At 46.1% G+C, this 16,797-nt stretch overlaps 1 protein-coding gene across 1 annotated transcript in view; it reads left to right on the top strand.

Moving 5' to 3' along the window:
• LOC135045421 (protein-lysine 6-oxidase-like) overlaps window positions 1–16,797 on the top strand; it is a 75,705-nt gene that overhangs the window by 18,607 nt on the left and 40,301 nt on the right. Inside the window, exon 5 of the mRNA XM_063955303.1 lies at window positions 10–166. Within this exon, the coding sequence (XP_063811373.1) occupies window positions 10–166 (157 nt within the window). The remainder of the gene's footprint in view (window positions 1–9; window positions 167–16,797) is intronic.

The raw sequence follows: 16,797 nt of genomic DNA on the forward strand, positions 1-16,797 counted from the left end.
TCCCAAAAGACATTATCACAGTATGGACTCATTCAGTCATTATGACCTCCTGGATGCTGTGTCCCATCGGAAGGTTGCAGAAGGTCACAAGGCCAGCTTCTGTTTAGAAGACACCACATGTGATCCTGGAGTGAGACGGCGATATGCCTGCACAGCACACACCCAGGTAACAATATTGGAGCCTAATGCACACTTACTATAAATATGTTACAGGCAGTTATATTATACAGGGTGTTTAAAAAAAAGGTAACAAACTTTTTTCCATCCTCACACATTGCTCGTGATGCTGCGGGGTCTGCTGGAACACCTTTTATAATGATTAGCCTCGGACCCTGTTTGCCAGAAAATTTCCACCCAAGACAGGATAGGTTTGTTTGGTGGTGCAGGTCTCTGGAAGTTGAGCGGAACTCACCCAAACTTCCGGGATCTGAGACGATCCGAGCCTCAGCTCGGATCTCTCTGCCTGCCCCAGATCCCTAACCAAGACAAAACCTCGGGATCCCGCTGTTGGTGCCATATTTCAAAGTCCTATTGAATTTAATGGGCTAACCACTGATTGGCTGAGAGAGCCTTCTGTCACTGCTCTCAGCCAATAAACGATTGCCCATAAACTTTGATGGGCAGCACATGAGCAAGGATACTCCCCCCCCCCCCCCCCGTACCGTGCACAGCAGCGATGCTTTCGCACCTGAAGAGTAGTTCCCTACCTAAGTAGCCTTGCTGCGAAGGCAGATGGCCACCCACTATGTTTTTGGCCGCAGCAGCTGCCCCACCCCAGCAAACGGTCCGGACACGTCTGCATCGTCCGGACCGTGCCCCAAAACTGCTGCTGCAACGCCGTCGACACGACCCGCGACTGCCTCTACCTGTCAATCAGGCAGAGGTGATTGCACCAATGCGATGCCTTCGCACCTCACTGTGTGCGCACACGCAGTGCGGCTGCTAAGGTGTGCGCACGCCTAACTGGGCTTCAGCCTGAGATCACTGCTGCTGCTGCAGCAACCAAGTCTGAATTAGGCCCTCTGTTATTATTGTTGGAGAAATTTTGGGGAGCAGCTCAACAAAAGAGTGAAGGTTCGGGGCTTTACATGAGCACAGAGTGCCAGTCATCAGTTGCCCAGGGAGAGAATAGGCATATGCTGGGGGCATGTGCACTTGTTTAGGGGGCATCCACTTCTGTCGTTGCTATTTTACACATGCTTTAGGGGTTTTTTTCATTGCTGTTTGTTAACTACTACTTCTTTAGAGCAATGATATTCCACACATGATTCTTAGTAAAGTTCTGTGTTTTATTTTTTTTGTTTGAAAGTAAAGTACTTAAGAGTTGATTTGATTGGTTATAGTTAATATAATACTAATTTGGAAAACATTTTTAAACAGAAATAACTGCTGTGTGTTTGTGCCACTGCTCTGCAGCTTAGTTTAGCCATCCAGCCTTTGGTCTATGTTGGTCAACAATATTGTGAGCCGTGAGGTGGTCAAAATTGACTGGAAATTATTATTATTAAGTGTTAATAATACTGCAGGAACGAAAAAAGGCCCAAATTATGTGATTTTAGCTTTTTTTGTGTAAAAACAAAAAAAAACAAAAAACAAAAAACTAAAGCGAGTGAAGGCAGTTTTGGTAGAACTGAAATTGGGCAATGAATTAGAACCAAAACCATCAAAAATGGTACAGCGCACACATCTCTATAATATATATATATATATATATATATATATATATATATATTGTGACAAGAACACTGGGATAGTGTTTAAGGGCAGGTATGTTTGTCCCAGGTTCTTGTCTTACATGTTTTAGAAAATGAAAACTTCTAGGAAAATGCTTTTGTTTTGTTAGAACCTTTTCAGTTTGCTGGAAAAGCTGGGTAAGGGCCCTGAGAGAGAGATAGGGCGAGTTTCCAGACACTGGGCCCAGTTCGGATCTTTGGCCTCACAGAGGGCTAATCAGGGCTTTCAGCTGTGCAAGAGTCTTATAGGGCTTCTAGCCTGATTAATGTATGCAGACTGCCTGGGAAGACTGCAGGATCTCTGTGAGAGAAACACGCTTCCTGATACAAGTGAACTATACAGTGTTTACTGGAGAACTCTGTGTTTTTGTTTAGTGATAGTTAGGAACATCTTGTGTTTAGTTAGTGCCGAACAGGCAAGGTATTTTCTTTTGCTGTTTGTTTTATTTTCTGTATAATAAAACTGGCTGGGGCCAGTTGTACCGGAAACTGGACTTGTGTGGTTCCTCAGCTGCTGCATGCTGCCATTTATCCTAGGAAACGGCACCTTGTACCCTTACAGTGTTACAACATATATATATATATATATACACACACACAATAGATAATGGACCGCGCTCCCGTGATATAGCTGACTTAATCACTGAATGTGGAGTCCCATTACATACGAGGAATAAAAATCTCCTCAATGTGAAGCACTAGGTCCCTTTTAAAGACCACTGCTCCCCTCCATAAATTCCATAGTCACTATTATACCATAATGAGATATGTAATTATCGGCAACACCTTGGAGAGATGTCATTTATATTTAATGCATTCCTTGTTTTCTGGAAATGAACCAGATAGTTTAAAAGGGATTATACTGATAGGGTTTTTTTTTAATATTATTTACTGTTTTATATTATACTTTTGTAAATTTCATGGCAATATCCCTGAGATCGATTATTAATAAGAAGTTAACCACTACACATATCATCATTTAAATAAAACCTCAGCTTTTAAGATTAATTTAATTAATTGATTATCAGCAGGTGCTGAGAGACCTGCCTGGGTAGTGATATATATTATAGCCCGGTAGTTTAAAGCCCAAGTTTTAGCAAGCGGCTTTTAACTTATATATTTTGTAAAAAGTGAACTTCCAATCTGCGGGTAGATATTGCCTTTGGTTACTGACCCCTGAGGAAGTCCCAATATCCACAGAAAGGGCTGAAATGCGTTGGAAACTTACCGCTGTTTCTCCACTCTGCCACGTGATAAACAGATAAGCTTCTATGTTTTCTTTAAATTGTACGAGTCCATTTTAATGTTTGTGTGTGAAGTGTAATAAATGTGTTAGAAACTATATTACACTATCAAAGTTTTTTTTTCCTGTTGGGAGTTCTTTTTGGTTTTAAGGTATATTGGGGGAGATTCAAATGTTTGAAAAGTCAGTTGGGTGTCTGTTTTTTTCCTGTCTATTAGATAGGAAAAAACAGACCCCCAGCTGACTTTTCAAACATTTGAATCTCCCCCATTATGTCATGGATAACTTTGAGGATTCCACATAGACACATGGGGCCTAATTCTGAGATGATCGCAGCAGCAAGTTTGTTAGCAATTGGGCAAAACCATGGTGGTCATTCCGAGTTGTTCGCTCGTTGCCGATTTTCGCTATACTGCGATTATCCGCTAACTGCGCATGCGCAATGTTCGCAGAGCCCATGCACTTAGTTATTTTACACAAAAGTTAGGTATTTTACTCACGGCATTACGACGTTTTTTCATCGCTCTGCTGATCGTAGTGTGATTGACAGGAAGTGGGTGTTTCTGGGCGGAAATTGGCCGTTTTCTGGGAGTGTGCGAAAAAACGCTGGCGTTTCTGGGAAAAACGCGGGAGTGTCTGGGCGAACGCTGGGTGTGTTTGTGATGTCAAACCAGGATTGAACTGACTGAACTGATCGCAGTGTAGGAGTAAGTCTCGAGCTACTCAGAAACTGCTAAGAATTTTCTATTCGCAATTCTGCTAATCTTTCTTTTGCAATACTGCTATGCTAAGATACACTCCCAGAGGGCGGCGGCTTAGCGTTGCAATGCTGCTAAAAGCAGCTAGCGAGCGAACAACTCAGAATGAGGGTCCATGTGCACTGCAGGAGGGGCAGATATAACATGTGCAGAGAGAGTTAGATTTGGGTGGGGTGTATTCAAACTGAAATCTAAATTGTAGTGTAAAAATAAAGCAGCCAGTATTTACCCTGCACAGAAACAATATAACCCACCCAAATCTTACTCTCTCTGCACATGTTATATCTGCCCCCCCCCCCCCCTCCCCTGCAGTGCACATGGTTTTGCCCAATTGCTAACAAACTTGCTGCTGCGATCAACTCAGAATTACCCCCATGATACCTAAAAAGTGAGTTGTTTTTTAGGGTTTAATTACTCATACTATCACTTGATTTTTCACCTTCCTTGTCTGGTTAAAAATTGCACTATATAACCTAGTGATGAGCTGGTTCGGTTCCTCGGAAACCGAACCCCCCTGAACTTCACCCATTTTACACGGGTCCGAGGCATACTCGGATTCTCCCGTATGGCTCGGTTAATCCGAGTGCGCCCGAACGTCATCATCCCGCTGTCGGATTCTCGCGAGATTCGGATTCTATATAAGGTGCCGCGCGTCGCCGCCATTTTCACTCATGCATTGGAAATGTTAGGGAGAGGACGTGACTGGCGTCCTCTGCGTTTGTGCTTATTGCTTAATTGTGGGGAGTGGGGAGCAGCTGTATTATATAGGAGGAGTACAGTGCAGAGTTTTGCTGATCAGTGACCACCAGTTTTATCCGTTCTCTGCCTGAAAAACGCTCCATATCTGTGCTCAGTGTGCTGCATATATCTGTGCTCACACTGCTTTATTGTGGGTACTGGGGACCACCAGTATATTATATAGGAGGAGTACAGTGCAGAGTTTTGCTGACCAGTGACCACCAGTATATAGCAGTACGGTATGGAAGGCCACTGCTCAACCTACCTCTGTGTCGTCAAGTATACTATCCATCTAGATTCTATACCTGTGGTGCATTTTAGTTTTGCAGTTTGCCGACAGTGACCACCAGTATATATAGCAGTACGGTACGGAAGGCCACTGCTCTACCTACCTCTGTGTCGTCAAGTATACTATCCATCTAGATTCTATACCTGTGGTGCATTTTAGTTTTGCAGTTTGCTGACAGTGACCACCAGTATATATAGCAGTACGGTACGGAAGGCCACTGCTCTACCTACCTCTGTGTCGTCAAGTATACTATCCATCTAGATTCTATACCTGTGGTGCATTTTTGTTTTGCAGTTTGCTGACAGTGACCACCAGTGTATATAGCAGTACGGTACGGAAAGCCACTGCTCTACCTACCTCTGTGTCGTCAAGTATACTATCCATCTAGACTCTATACCTGTGGTGCATTTTAGTTTTGCAGTTTGCCGACAGTGACCACCAGTATATATAGCAGTACGGTACGGAAGGCCACTGCTCTACCTACCTCTGTGTCGTCAAGTATACTATCCATCTAGATTCTATACCTGTGGTGCATTTTAGTTTTGCAGTTTGCGGACAGTGACCACCAGTATATATAGCAGTACGGTACGGAAGGCCACTGCTCTACCTACCTCTGTGTCGTCAAGTATACTATCCATCTAGATTCTATACCTGTGGTGCATTTTAGTTTTGCAGTTTGCTGACAGTGACCACCAGTATATATAGCAGTACGGTACGGAAGGCCACTGCTCTACCTACCTCTGTGTCAAGTATACTATCCATCCATACCTGTGGTGCATTTCAGTTGTGCGCAGTATATATAGTAGTAGGCCATTGCTATTGATACTGGCATATAATTCTACACATTAAAAAATGGAGAACAAAAATGTGGAGGTTAAAATAGGGAAAGATCAAGATCCACTTCCACCTCGTGCTGAAGCTGCTGCCACTAGTCATGGCCGAGACGATGAAATGCCATCAACGTCGTCTGCCAAGGCCGATGCCCAATGTCATAGTAGAGAGCATGTAAAATCCAAAAAACAAAAGTTCAGTAAAATGACCCAAAAATCAAAATTAAAAGCGTCTGAGGAGAAGCGTAAACATGCCAATATGCCATTTACGACACGGAGTGGCAAGGAATGGCTGAGGCCCTGGCCTATGTTCATGGCTAGTGTTTCAGCTTCACATGAGGATGGAAGCACTCATCCTCTCGCTAGAAAAATTAAAAGACTTAAGCTGGCAAAAGCACAGCAAAGAACTATGCGTTCTTCTAAATCACAAATCCCCAAGGAGAGTCCAATTGTGTCGGTTGCGATGCCTGACCTTCCCAACACTGGACGGGAAGAGCTTGCGCCTTCCACCATTTGCACGCCCCCTGCAAGTGCTGGAAGGAGCACCCGCAGTCCAGTTCCTGATAGTCAAATTGAAGACGTCACTGTTGAAGTACACCAGGATGAGGATATGGGTGTTGCTGGCGCTGGGGAGGAAATTGACAAGGAGGATTCTGATGGTGAGGTGGTTTGTTTAAGTCAGGCACCCGGGGAGACACCTGTTGTCCGTGGGACGAATATGGCCATTGACATGCCTGGTCAAAATACAAAAAAAATCACCTCTTCGGTGTGGAATTATTTCAACACAAATGCGGACAACAGGTGTCAAGCCGTGTGTTGCCTTTGTCAAGCTGTAATAAGTAGGGGTAAGGACGTTAACCACCTAGGAACATCCTCCCTTATACGTCACCTGGACCGCATTCATCAGAAGTCAGTGACAAGTTCAAAAACTTTGGATGACAGCGGAAGCAGTCCACTGACCACTAAATCCCTTCCTCTTGTAACCAAGCTTCTGCAAACCACACCACCAACTCCCTCAGTGTCAATTTCCACCTTACACAGGAAAGCCAATAGTCCTGCAGGCCATGTCACTGGCAAGTATGACGAGTCCTCTCCTGCCTGGGATTCCTCCGATGCATCCTTGAGTGTAACGCCTACTGCTGCTGGCGCTGCTGTTGTTGCTGCTGGGAGTCAATAGTCATCCCAGAGGGGAAGTCGGAAGACCACTTGTACTACTTCCAGTAAGCAATTGACTGTCCAACAGTCCTTTGCGAGGAAGATGAAATATCACAGCAGTCATCCTGCTGCAAAGCGGATAACTCAGGCCTTGGCAGCCTGGGTGGTGAGAAACGTGTTTCCGGTATCCACCGTTAATTCAGAGGCAAATAGAGACTTGTTTGAGGTACTGTGTCCCCGGTACCAAATACCATCTAGGTTCCATTTCTCTAGGCAGGCGATACCGAAAATGTACACAGACCTCAGAAAAAAAGTCACCAGTGTCCTAAAAAAATGCAGTTGTACCCAATGTCCACTTAACCACGGACATGTGGACAAATGGACCAGGGCAGACTCAGGACTATATGACTGTGACAGCCCACTGGGTAGATGTATTGCCTCCCGCAGCAAGAACAGCAGCGGCGGCACCAGTAGCAGCATCTCGCAAACGCCAACTCGTTCCTAGGCAGGCTACGCTTTGTATCACCGCTTTCCATAAGAGGCACACAGCTGACAACCTCTTACGGAAACTGAGGAACATCATCGCAGAATGGCTTACCCCAATTGGACTCTCCTTCGGATTTGTGACATCTGACAACGCCACCAATATTGTGCATGCATTACATCTGGGCAAATTCCAGCACGTCCCATGTTTTGCACATACATTGAATTTGGTGGTGCAGAATTATTTAAAAAACGACAGGGGCGTGCAAGAGATGCTGTCGGTGGCCCGAAGAATTGCGGGCCACTTTCGGCATTCAGCCACCGCGTGCCGAAGACTGGAGCACCAGCAAACACTCCTGAACCTGCCCTGCCATCATCTGAAGCAAGAGGTGGTAACGAGGTGGAATTCAACCCTCTATATGCTTCAGAGGATGGAGGAGCAGCAAAAGGCCATTCAAGCATATACATCTGCCTACGATATAGGCAAAGGAGGGGGAATGCACCTGACTCAAGCGCAGTGGAGAATGATTTCAACGTTGTGCAAGGTTCTGCAACCCTTTGAACTTGCCACACGTGAAGTCAGTTCAGACACTGCCAGCCTGAGTCAGGTCATTCCCCTCATCAGGCTTTTGCAGAAGAAGCTGGAGACATTGAAGGAGGAGCTAAAACAGAGTGATTCCGCTAGGCATGTGGGACTTGTGGATGGAGCCCTTAATTCGCTTAACCAGGATTCACGGGTGGTCAATCTGTTGAAATCGGAGCACTACATTTTGGCCACCGTGCTCGATCCTAGATTTAAAGCCTACGTTGTATCTCTCTTTCCGGCAGACACAAGTCTGCAGAGGCTCAAACACAGAGCCGGCCCTAACCTATATGATGCCCTAGGCAAGATTTTGGCTGGAGCCCCCTAGCACCAGCGCTGGTTCCGCCTCTGACCTTGCACCTCTTTCCCAGCACCATCACCCCTCACCCATAACAGTCCTTGTTTTGGTGTTTTTAACCCCTATATTTTAAATAGGAACAGTTCGAACATTTGGCGCACAGCCCAAAAAGGGGTGTGTTTTTGCTGGCAAGGGGCATGGCCACACAATAGTACCCCCAATTCAAATTACGTCACACAGTACTGCAACTTTATTCACATTTGATCATGTGATAGTGTCCATAATTCACATTACATCCCACAGTAGTATCACTTTACCTTATAAACATTACTCCTCACAGTAGAGCTCCTTCTTCACATTACATCACACTGAATTGCTCCTTATTTACATTACACCATACCCCTATTGCTCTTTTTTCACATTAGACGACACAGTAATGCCCTTTCTATACGCAATGCCACATAGTAGAGAACCTTATACACATAATGCCACACATTAGTAATGCATTTATACACATAATTCCACACAGTAATGCCTCTTACACATATGAGACACATCATTAATGTCCTTGTAAACATAATGCATCTTACACATTATGACAACCTTTATTAATGCCCTTTTACACATAATGTCCCTTACACATGTGCCGCACATTATTAATGCCCCTATACACATAATGACACACATAGTGCCCCCTACACATTTGCTGCACATTATTAGTGCTCTTATACTCATAATGACACACATACAGTAGTACCCTGTTACACATATGCCGCATATTATTAATGCCCTTATACACATAATGACACACATAGTGCCCCTTACACATATGTTGCACATTATTAATGCAATTTTACATGACACACATAATGCTCCTTACACATATTCTGAACACTACTGCACAACCAACCCACTCACAGTCACACAGCACTCACACTGCCACTAACACTGTGACCTCTGCCTCTGCTTGGATACAGATGTGTCCTCATAAATCTTGCCTCAATGTTATAAATCTTATTTACATTGCTATATAGCTAGGATGCACAAGCAGCTTCTGCTGATTAAAATGATATGCAGTATGCCTATATACTGTGCGAGACTGTAGCTGTATCTGCATATGAAATGCTACACACAGAATATAGGCATGCCGCATATCATTTTAATCAGTAGAAGCTGCTGATGCCCCAAGGCATATCAAATGCCCTAGGCAATTGCCTAGTTTGCCTATACCTATGGCCGGCTCTGCTCAAAGACCTGCTGGTGAGAAAATTGTCAAGTCAAGCGGAACGTGACCCGTCAACAGCTCCTCCTTCACATTCTCCCGCAACTGGGGCTGCGAGGAAAAGGCTAAGAATTCCGAGCCCACCCGCTGGCGGTGATGCAGAGCAGTCTGGAGCGAGTGCTGACATCTGGTCCAGACTGAAGGACCTGCCAACGATTACTGACATGTCGTCTACTGTCACTGCATATGATTCTGTCACCATTGAAAGAATGGTGGAGGATTATATGAGTGACCGCATCCAAGTAGGCACGTCAGACAGTCCGTACGTATACTGGCAGGAAAGAGAGGCAATTTGGAGGCCCTTGCACAAACTGGCTTTATTCTACCTAAGTTGCCCTCCCTCCAGTGTGTACTCCGAAAGAGTGTTTAGTGCAGCCGCTCACCTTGTCAGCAATCGGCGTACGAGGTTACTTCCAGAAAATGTGGAGAAGATGATGTTCATCAAAATGAATTATAATCAATTCCTCCGTGGAGACATTCACCAGCAACAATTGCCTCCATAAAGTACACAGGGATCTGAGATGGTGGATTCCAGTGGGGACGAATTAATAATCTGTGAGGAGGGGGATGTACACAGTGAAAGGGGTGAGGAATCGGACGACGATGATGAGGTGGACATCTTGCCTCTGTAGAGCCAGTTTGTGCAAGGAGTGATTGATTGCTTCTTTTTTGGTGGGGGCCCAAACCAACCAGTCATTTCAGTCACAGTCGTGTGGCAGACCCTGTCGCTGAAATGATGGGTTTGTTAAAGTGTGCATGTCCTGTTTATACAACATAAGGGTGGGTGGGAGGGCCCAAGGACAATTCCATCTTGCACCTCTTTTTTCTTTGCATCATGTGCTGTTTGGGGACTATTTTTTTGAAGTGCCATCCTGCCTGACACTGCAGTGCCACTCCTAGATGGGCCAGGTGTTTGTGTCGGCCACTTGTGTCGCTTAGCTTAGTCACACAGCGACCTTGGTGCGCCTCTTTTTTTCTTTGCATCATGTGCTGTTTGGGGACTATTTTTTTGAAGTGCCATCCTGCCTGACACTGCAGTGCCACTCCTAGATGGGCCAGGTGTTTGTGTCGGCCACTTGTGTCGCTTAGCTCAGCCATCCAGCGACCTCGGTGCAAATTTTAGGACTAAAAATAATATTGTGAGGTGTTCAGAATAGACTGAAAATGAGTGGAAATTATGGTTATTGAGGTTAATAATACTATGGGATCAAAATGACCCCAAAATTCTATGATTTAAGCTGTTTGTGAGGGTTTTTTGTAAAAAAAACACCCGAAACCAAAACACACCCGAATCCGACAAAAAATTTTCAGGGAGGTTTTGGCAAAACGCGTCCGAATCCAAAACACGGCCGCGGAACCGAATCCAAAACCAAAACACAAAACCCGAAAAATTTCCGGTGCACATCACTAATATAACCACAAGGTGGCATTTATAGCCAATTTTTTTGTATATTGAGCACTCAAGCATTTTTTTATGCATGGAAGCACTGAGTCACTTTATATTATAAAGTGCACCTTATTTATACACTCTCCTCATCCTCTACTCATGTGAAACACCATATGATTGTTAAGCCAGACTGGAGTGAAGAGAATGAGGAAGATTGGCCTTCCTACCTCTATGTCTGTCTGTTTTTACACAGTTTTGTTCTATTACTGTTGTTCCAATTGTAAAGCGCAAAGGAATATGCTGCGCTATATAAGAAACTGTTAATAAATAAATAATATTGAAAAGACACTGTTACAAGTTGATATTCATTATATGTCCGGTACGTATATACAGTATATATATGTCACTTTGGAAAATAAGTACATTATAATTTTGTTCAAACACTGAAGGCACAGCGGCTTTACCACCAAAGAACATCTATCTATCTATCTATCTATCTATCTATCACTCCAGTGACAATGGCACTCAGAAGACTTGATAAATAGGCTGTCTTCAGCAACAGTGTTCATCATCAGGGGTGTATCTATGGAGGAGGGGTCCCGCATACAATCTCCGTGTGTGGGCCCCCTCCTTCTTTGTAGCAGGCAGTGCAGTTAGTGCTCTGAGCACTAGCGCGACTCTGGCACAGTGCCAGAGACAACAGCGCTTACGCAGGTGTCTGGGAAAATGGTGTGGTGCCCATTTTTACAGAGACCTCTAGTGCTCAGAGCACTAACTGCGTTGCCTGCTATGGAGAAGGAGGGGGCCCACAGGCGGAGACGCAGATGGACACCAGAAAGGCAAGTAGAGATGAAATGGGTGTAGTGTGTGCGGTGTGGGCCCCCTCTGAACCCAGGGGCCCGTGTTCACCGCACACACTGCACCCATTATAGATATGCCACTGTTCATCAGGGTTCCACACCGTCCTTGTACCGCACTTCCAGTATCAGCAGAGCCAGTAACCATGGTGACAGCATGCCCTGCATTCCTCACAGCCCAGATCTCTGCATTTGAATAGAGCTAAGGTTTGGGCCACACATAGCGTTTTTGCCAGACCCGTTTTGTAGAACCTGGGTCTGGCGAAAACGCTATGTGGATTCACGACCGAATTTCAGTTCCATGACCGGATTTCAAATGTATGTGTTCTCCTTGAAATCCGGTCGTCCTGTCATCTGGCTGCAATGCTGATCATTTTTTCACAAAGTACAAGGTAAATTTCAAATAGTTAGAATTCTCTAGCTTAGAATTTTCTAGCATTCTGTGCAAGGGCAGATAGCTCAATGAATAGAGTGTCTGACTGCAATGGGTTCGAATCCTGGGTATGTCAGCAGCTTGAAATGTAAGAAAGGACAGTGTGACTGAATAACAAACAGCTATCGACTTAGGTTCATGACTTGTATAGCTATTAGCACACTTGTGTGGTGGCACATATTGTGCTGCAGGATAGGGGGCGTACAAGCTGTTAAAGCAACTCTCACTGCAAGTGACACAGGCCATCCTTAGGCTGCAAACAAAAAACTTAGAGAGACAGAGTGAACCTTAGGAGTGGCCAAATTAACCATTCTGGTTAGCTCGGCAAAAAAAAAAAAGACAACAGGTTCCATGCCTTTGTAAAGAAAAACACTTCACAACATCCAGCCAAGTGAAGAACACTCTCAAACAGGTAGGGATATTATTATCCACTTCTACCAAAAGATACAGAGGGATCACCACAAGGTGCAAACAAGATGGTAGGACCTAAACACAGGTACCACAAACACAAGCATATGCACAGTACTTACAGTTAGTAAATCACAGTATCTCATTACAGGCCTGCTGCCTATTTCCCCAGGTAGTGAGACACTGAGCCAAGCCCTGACACAGCTTTTTATCAGCATCTTACAGGTGCAGGCACTTATTAGCCTGCTTTCAGGCTGATGGCCTAAAGCCCAAAAATGGGCTTCATGGATGGAGCCCTCCCTTTTATCTCACATCCACAACCCAGGATCCAGCTTTTACCAAAGCTTTCAGCAGAGCAAACACAAACATCTTCCTGGGGTTTTACAAATATATAGGCCAGAATCCTGGGACAACTATATCTCCCATTTATTACTTTACCAGTGCTTCTTTCTGCTGCGGGGTACACTGGGCTCCACAAGTCTGGACAATGGGGTGTAGAGTAGGATCTTGATCCGAGGCACCAACAGGCTCAAAGCTTTGACCTTCTTCCCAAGATGCATCCTATATCACCCCGCCCCCCAGCACAGGAGCTCAGTTTGTCAGTTGGTGCTGCAGTAAGCAGGCACTTAACAGAGGGGCTGCTCCAAGCAGCCCTGAGAAAAGCTTTTTGGGCCAGATGTACTAAGCCTGAAAAGTGATAAATATCACAGTGATAAAGTACCAGCCAATCGGCTCCTAACTGTCATTTTTCAAACACAGCCTGTGACATGGCAGTTAGGAGCCGATTGGCTGGGGCTTTATCACAGTGATATTTATCACTTTTCAGGCTTAGTACATCTCCCCCTCTATGAGGTAAAAAGTGAAGACTTCAAGGGCAGCAGCGGTGATAAATGTCTTGTGACATTCACTGCTGCAGCTCCAGCGGCGCTGTACACTCCCGAGCCCTGGTTGCCGGGTACCTACAGCGGAGGCTCCGGTTTTCTTCATGTTAGACTTACACGGCTGGGGCTCTCCAGGATCGCGTGGCCGCGCTTTGGGAGGTGGTAAGTGGGTCCCGCTCGCGGGACCCGGTCTTTATCGCGATCCGGCGCGGTCAGTGGGAGGCGGGCTGCGCGTGCTGGCGGTGGACACTGTGGATACAGGCGATCCCACTAGATCACCAGGGCATGGGCGCAGGTCAGGTTTTCTCTTTAAAAACCGATTTTAATATCGCCCACAGTACCCGGTGGTTTTGCCAGCAAGGGGGATAAGGCTCAGACCTGAAGCCCCTCCCCCAGCCCCAGGGCGCCATTTCCAGCAAGTGTTCCCGCCCTGGAGCTGCACCTCTGTCTTTTTACTCACTCCCTGTCAGTGTCTGCAGTGCCATTACTCCTCAGCTCACTGTTCCCGGGACTGCTTGGTCAAATCCTCCTATGTAAAGCCGCCTGGTTGTCAGCGCTGTGCCTTTACATGACACTTTAGTATTCTACCTGCCTTTTTAGTCAGTGTTAGTAAGAAAGAGTGCATTTAGTCAGGGGTTTATAATACAATTACCCTGTGATATACATCCAGTTTCTTACTGTGTAGTGTTATATCTATTGACTATATAGCTGTGTAAGCTAGTCCAGTGCAGTATTATTGTCTGTAATAACCTCTGCATTGTACAAACTGTGACTATTTGTGTGTGCATTGATAGCTGAGTGGTGTCCATCTCGTGTCTTTCACTCAACTTGCTATCCCTATATTCTATAACCTGAGGGGGCTTGGTGCGTCAGGGGTTATTTTATATAGGATTTTCACAAAGATATACTGTATTACGTATTTTTCTCTGTGATTCAGTCACCATATCTCTCCTTTATCTCTGCTGGTGCTGACTACACTGCGCAGGGGTTTGGATTTAGGGATATAGTGCTGCTAATAATTGTACTGTGTTACCTCATACTGCAAGTTATATCATGTCTGCTTCTGAGGGTAACGGTTCTGGGGCGGAACACACTGCTGGTGTTGCTGAAGCCACAGGCACATATGAGGAGAATATAGCAGCTGTGGGCTCTGTTTCTGGGGGCTCCTTGCCCCCAGTGGGACTGTGGCAACGGAGGCACATACTGACCCACGCTTCTGCATACGCTAGTTCATAAACTAACACCCCCTATGGGACCCCCAATGCCGGTACAACCGTATGTGGTCCCTGCAGCTAACCCGCCGTGGGCGGACAATTTATCTGCTCAATTAAAGAAGTTGAACCAGTCCCTGACTACTAAAAAGTCTGACCAACACTCGCCTAAGTCCAAAAGGTCCTCTAAGCGAGTGCTCGTCTCCACACAATCCACTGCTGTCACTGACATCTCGTCTGATGAAGACAGCACATACACTGACCCCATAGGTTCTGACTCAGATACGGCTGATGGGGAGGGTAGTTCACATGTGGATGTTCCTGATCTTTTGGAGGCTATTAAGTTAAATCTGCAGATTACGGATGATCCCGAGCCATCCGTTCCTCCTAAGAAACCAGATAGGTTCAAGCGTCAGAAGGTGATTAAACAAGTTTTACCTCACTCTGACCACCTAGTGGATATACGTCAGGAACCCTGGCAAAGCCCGGGTACGAAGTCTGTGCCTCAAAAGAAGATGCTGGCTCGCTATCCCCTCGCGCCAGAGCTGTCTAAGAATTGGGAAATGCCTCCTCTAGTAGACTCACATGTGGCTAGGATGGTGGTTTCCTCAGCTCTACCTGTCACTACCGTCACGTCTCTAAAAGAGCCTACGGATAAACGTGTCGAGGGTTGTCTAAAAGCGATTTACAACCTCACAGTTGCTGCACAAAGGCCCACTATTGCAGCTACATGGGCGGCAGAGGCTATTGAAGCATGGGCCTTGGAGTTAGAAGCTGAAATTTCCTCTGACCATGCTAGACAATGCTTGTCATATATTGTCACAGCTTCTCGCTATATTAAAAAGAGGCGGCTTCTGATGCCGGTATCCTAGCAGCCAAGGCCTCTACTACGTCAGTCCTGGCTCGCAGGATATTGTGGCTGAGATCCTGGTATGTGGATCTGGACTTTAGAAAAACCCTGGAGGTACTCCCTTTCAAGGGGGATATTCTGTTTGGGGAGGACTTAAATAAGATAGTGGCTGACTTGGCTACTGCCAAAACTGCCTGTCTGCCTAATACAGCTCCTTCTGTGTTGAAGGCCAAAGGCACGTCCTTTCGCCCCTTTCGTCCTTCAGGTAAAGTAAAAGGTCAGGCGTACCATAAGCAGGCCCGCACTTCCAAACCTGGTAAGCCGAAGCCCGAAAGAGCCTGGGCTACCCGTCAGCCAAGACCGATAAGCCTGCCCCATGAAGGGGCGGGCCTCCGCCTGGGGGATCCCAGGGTGGGGGGCCAGCTTCTAGGGTATACCCAGGAATGGTTGAAGACCACTTCAGATGCCTGGGTACGGGAAGTCGTCACTCGAGGTTACGCCATAGCCTTCAAAAACCGACCCCCTCATCGATTTTGCCAGACAGACGTCCCGTTGGACCAGACAAAGGCAAACACTCTGCATTCGATGATACAGACCCTCCTGGACACAGGAGTCGTAGTACATGTGCCTCTTGCTCAGTGGGGCCGGGGGTACTATTCTCCGCTGTTTCTAGTCCTGAAACCTAATGGGTCCTCCCGGCCCATTCTCAACCTCAAGGCACTGAACAAGTTTGTGAAGGTTTCCAAGTTCTATATGGAAACCCTTCGCTCTATAGTTCTGGCCTTGGAACCTGGGGACTACATGGTCTCCCTGGACATACAGGATGCTTACCTGCATTTTCCTATAGCAGTGTCACATCAACAATACCTGAGGTTCACTATGGGCAACCTCCATTACCAGTTTCGGGCGTTACCTTTTGGTTTAACAACGGTACTCCGCCGTCAAGGGGTCAGGATACTGCCGTATCTGGACGACTTGTTAATCCTGGCAAATTCCCCAGATCTTCTCCTGCGTCATCTGGATATGACGGTCCGGTTTCTACAAGCCCACGGGTGGCTCATCAACTGGAAGAAATCCTCCCTGGTCCCTGCTCAGAGCATGGTGCATCTGGGAGCGCTGTTGGACACTCACAACCAGAGGTTGTTCTTGTCTCAGGAGAAAGTCCTGAAACTTCAGGACAGGATTCGTTGCTTCCTTTCTTGTCCGCAAGTGTCGATACATTCGGCAATGCAGGTGCTGGGCCTCATGGTATCAGCATTCGACATGGTGGAGTATGCTCAATTCCATTCTCGCCCCCTCCAGAAGCTGATTCTAGCCAAGTGGGACGGCCTGCCTCACCGGATCAGGTCTCAAATGATCTCTTTGACTCCGGAGGTCC

The sequence above is a fragment of the Pseudophryne corroboree genome, chromosome 1 (assembly GCF_028390025.1).
Source record: "Pseudophryne corroboree isolate aPseCor3 chromosome 1, aPseCor3.hap2, whole genome shotgun sequence".
Taxonomy (NCBI): Eukaryota; Metazoa; Chordata; class Amphibia; order Anura; family Myobatrachidae; genus Pseudophryne; species Pseudophryne corroboree.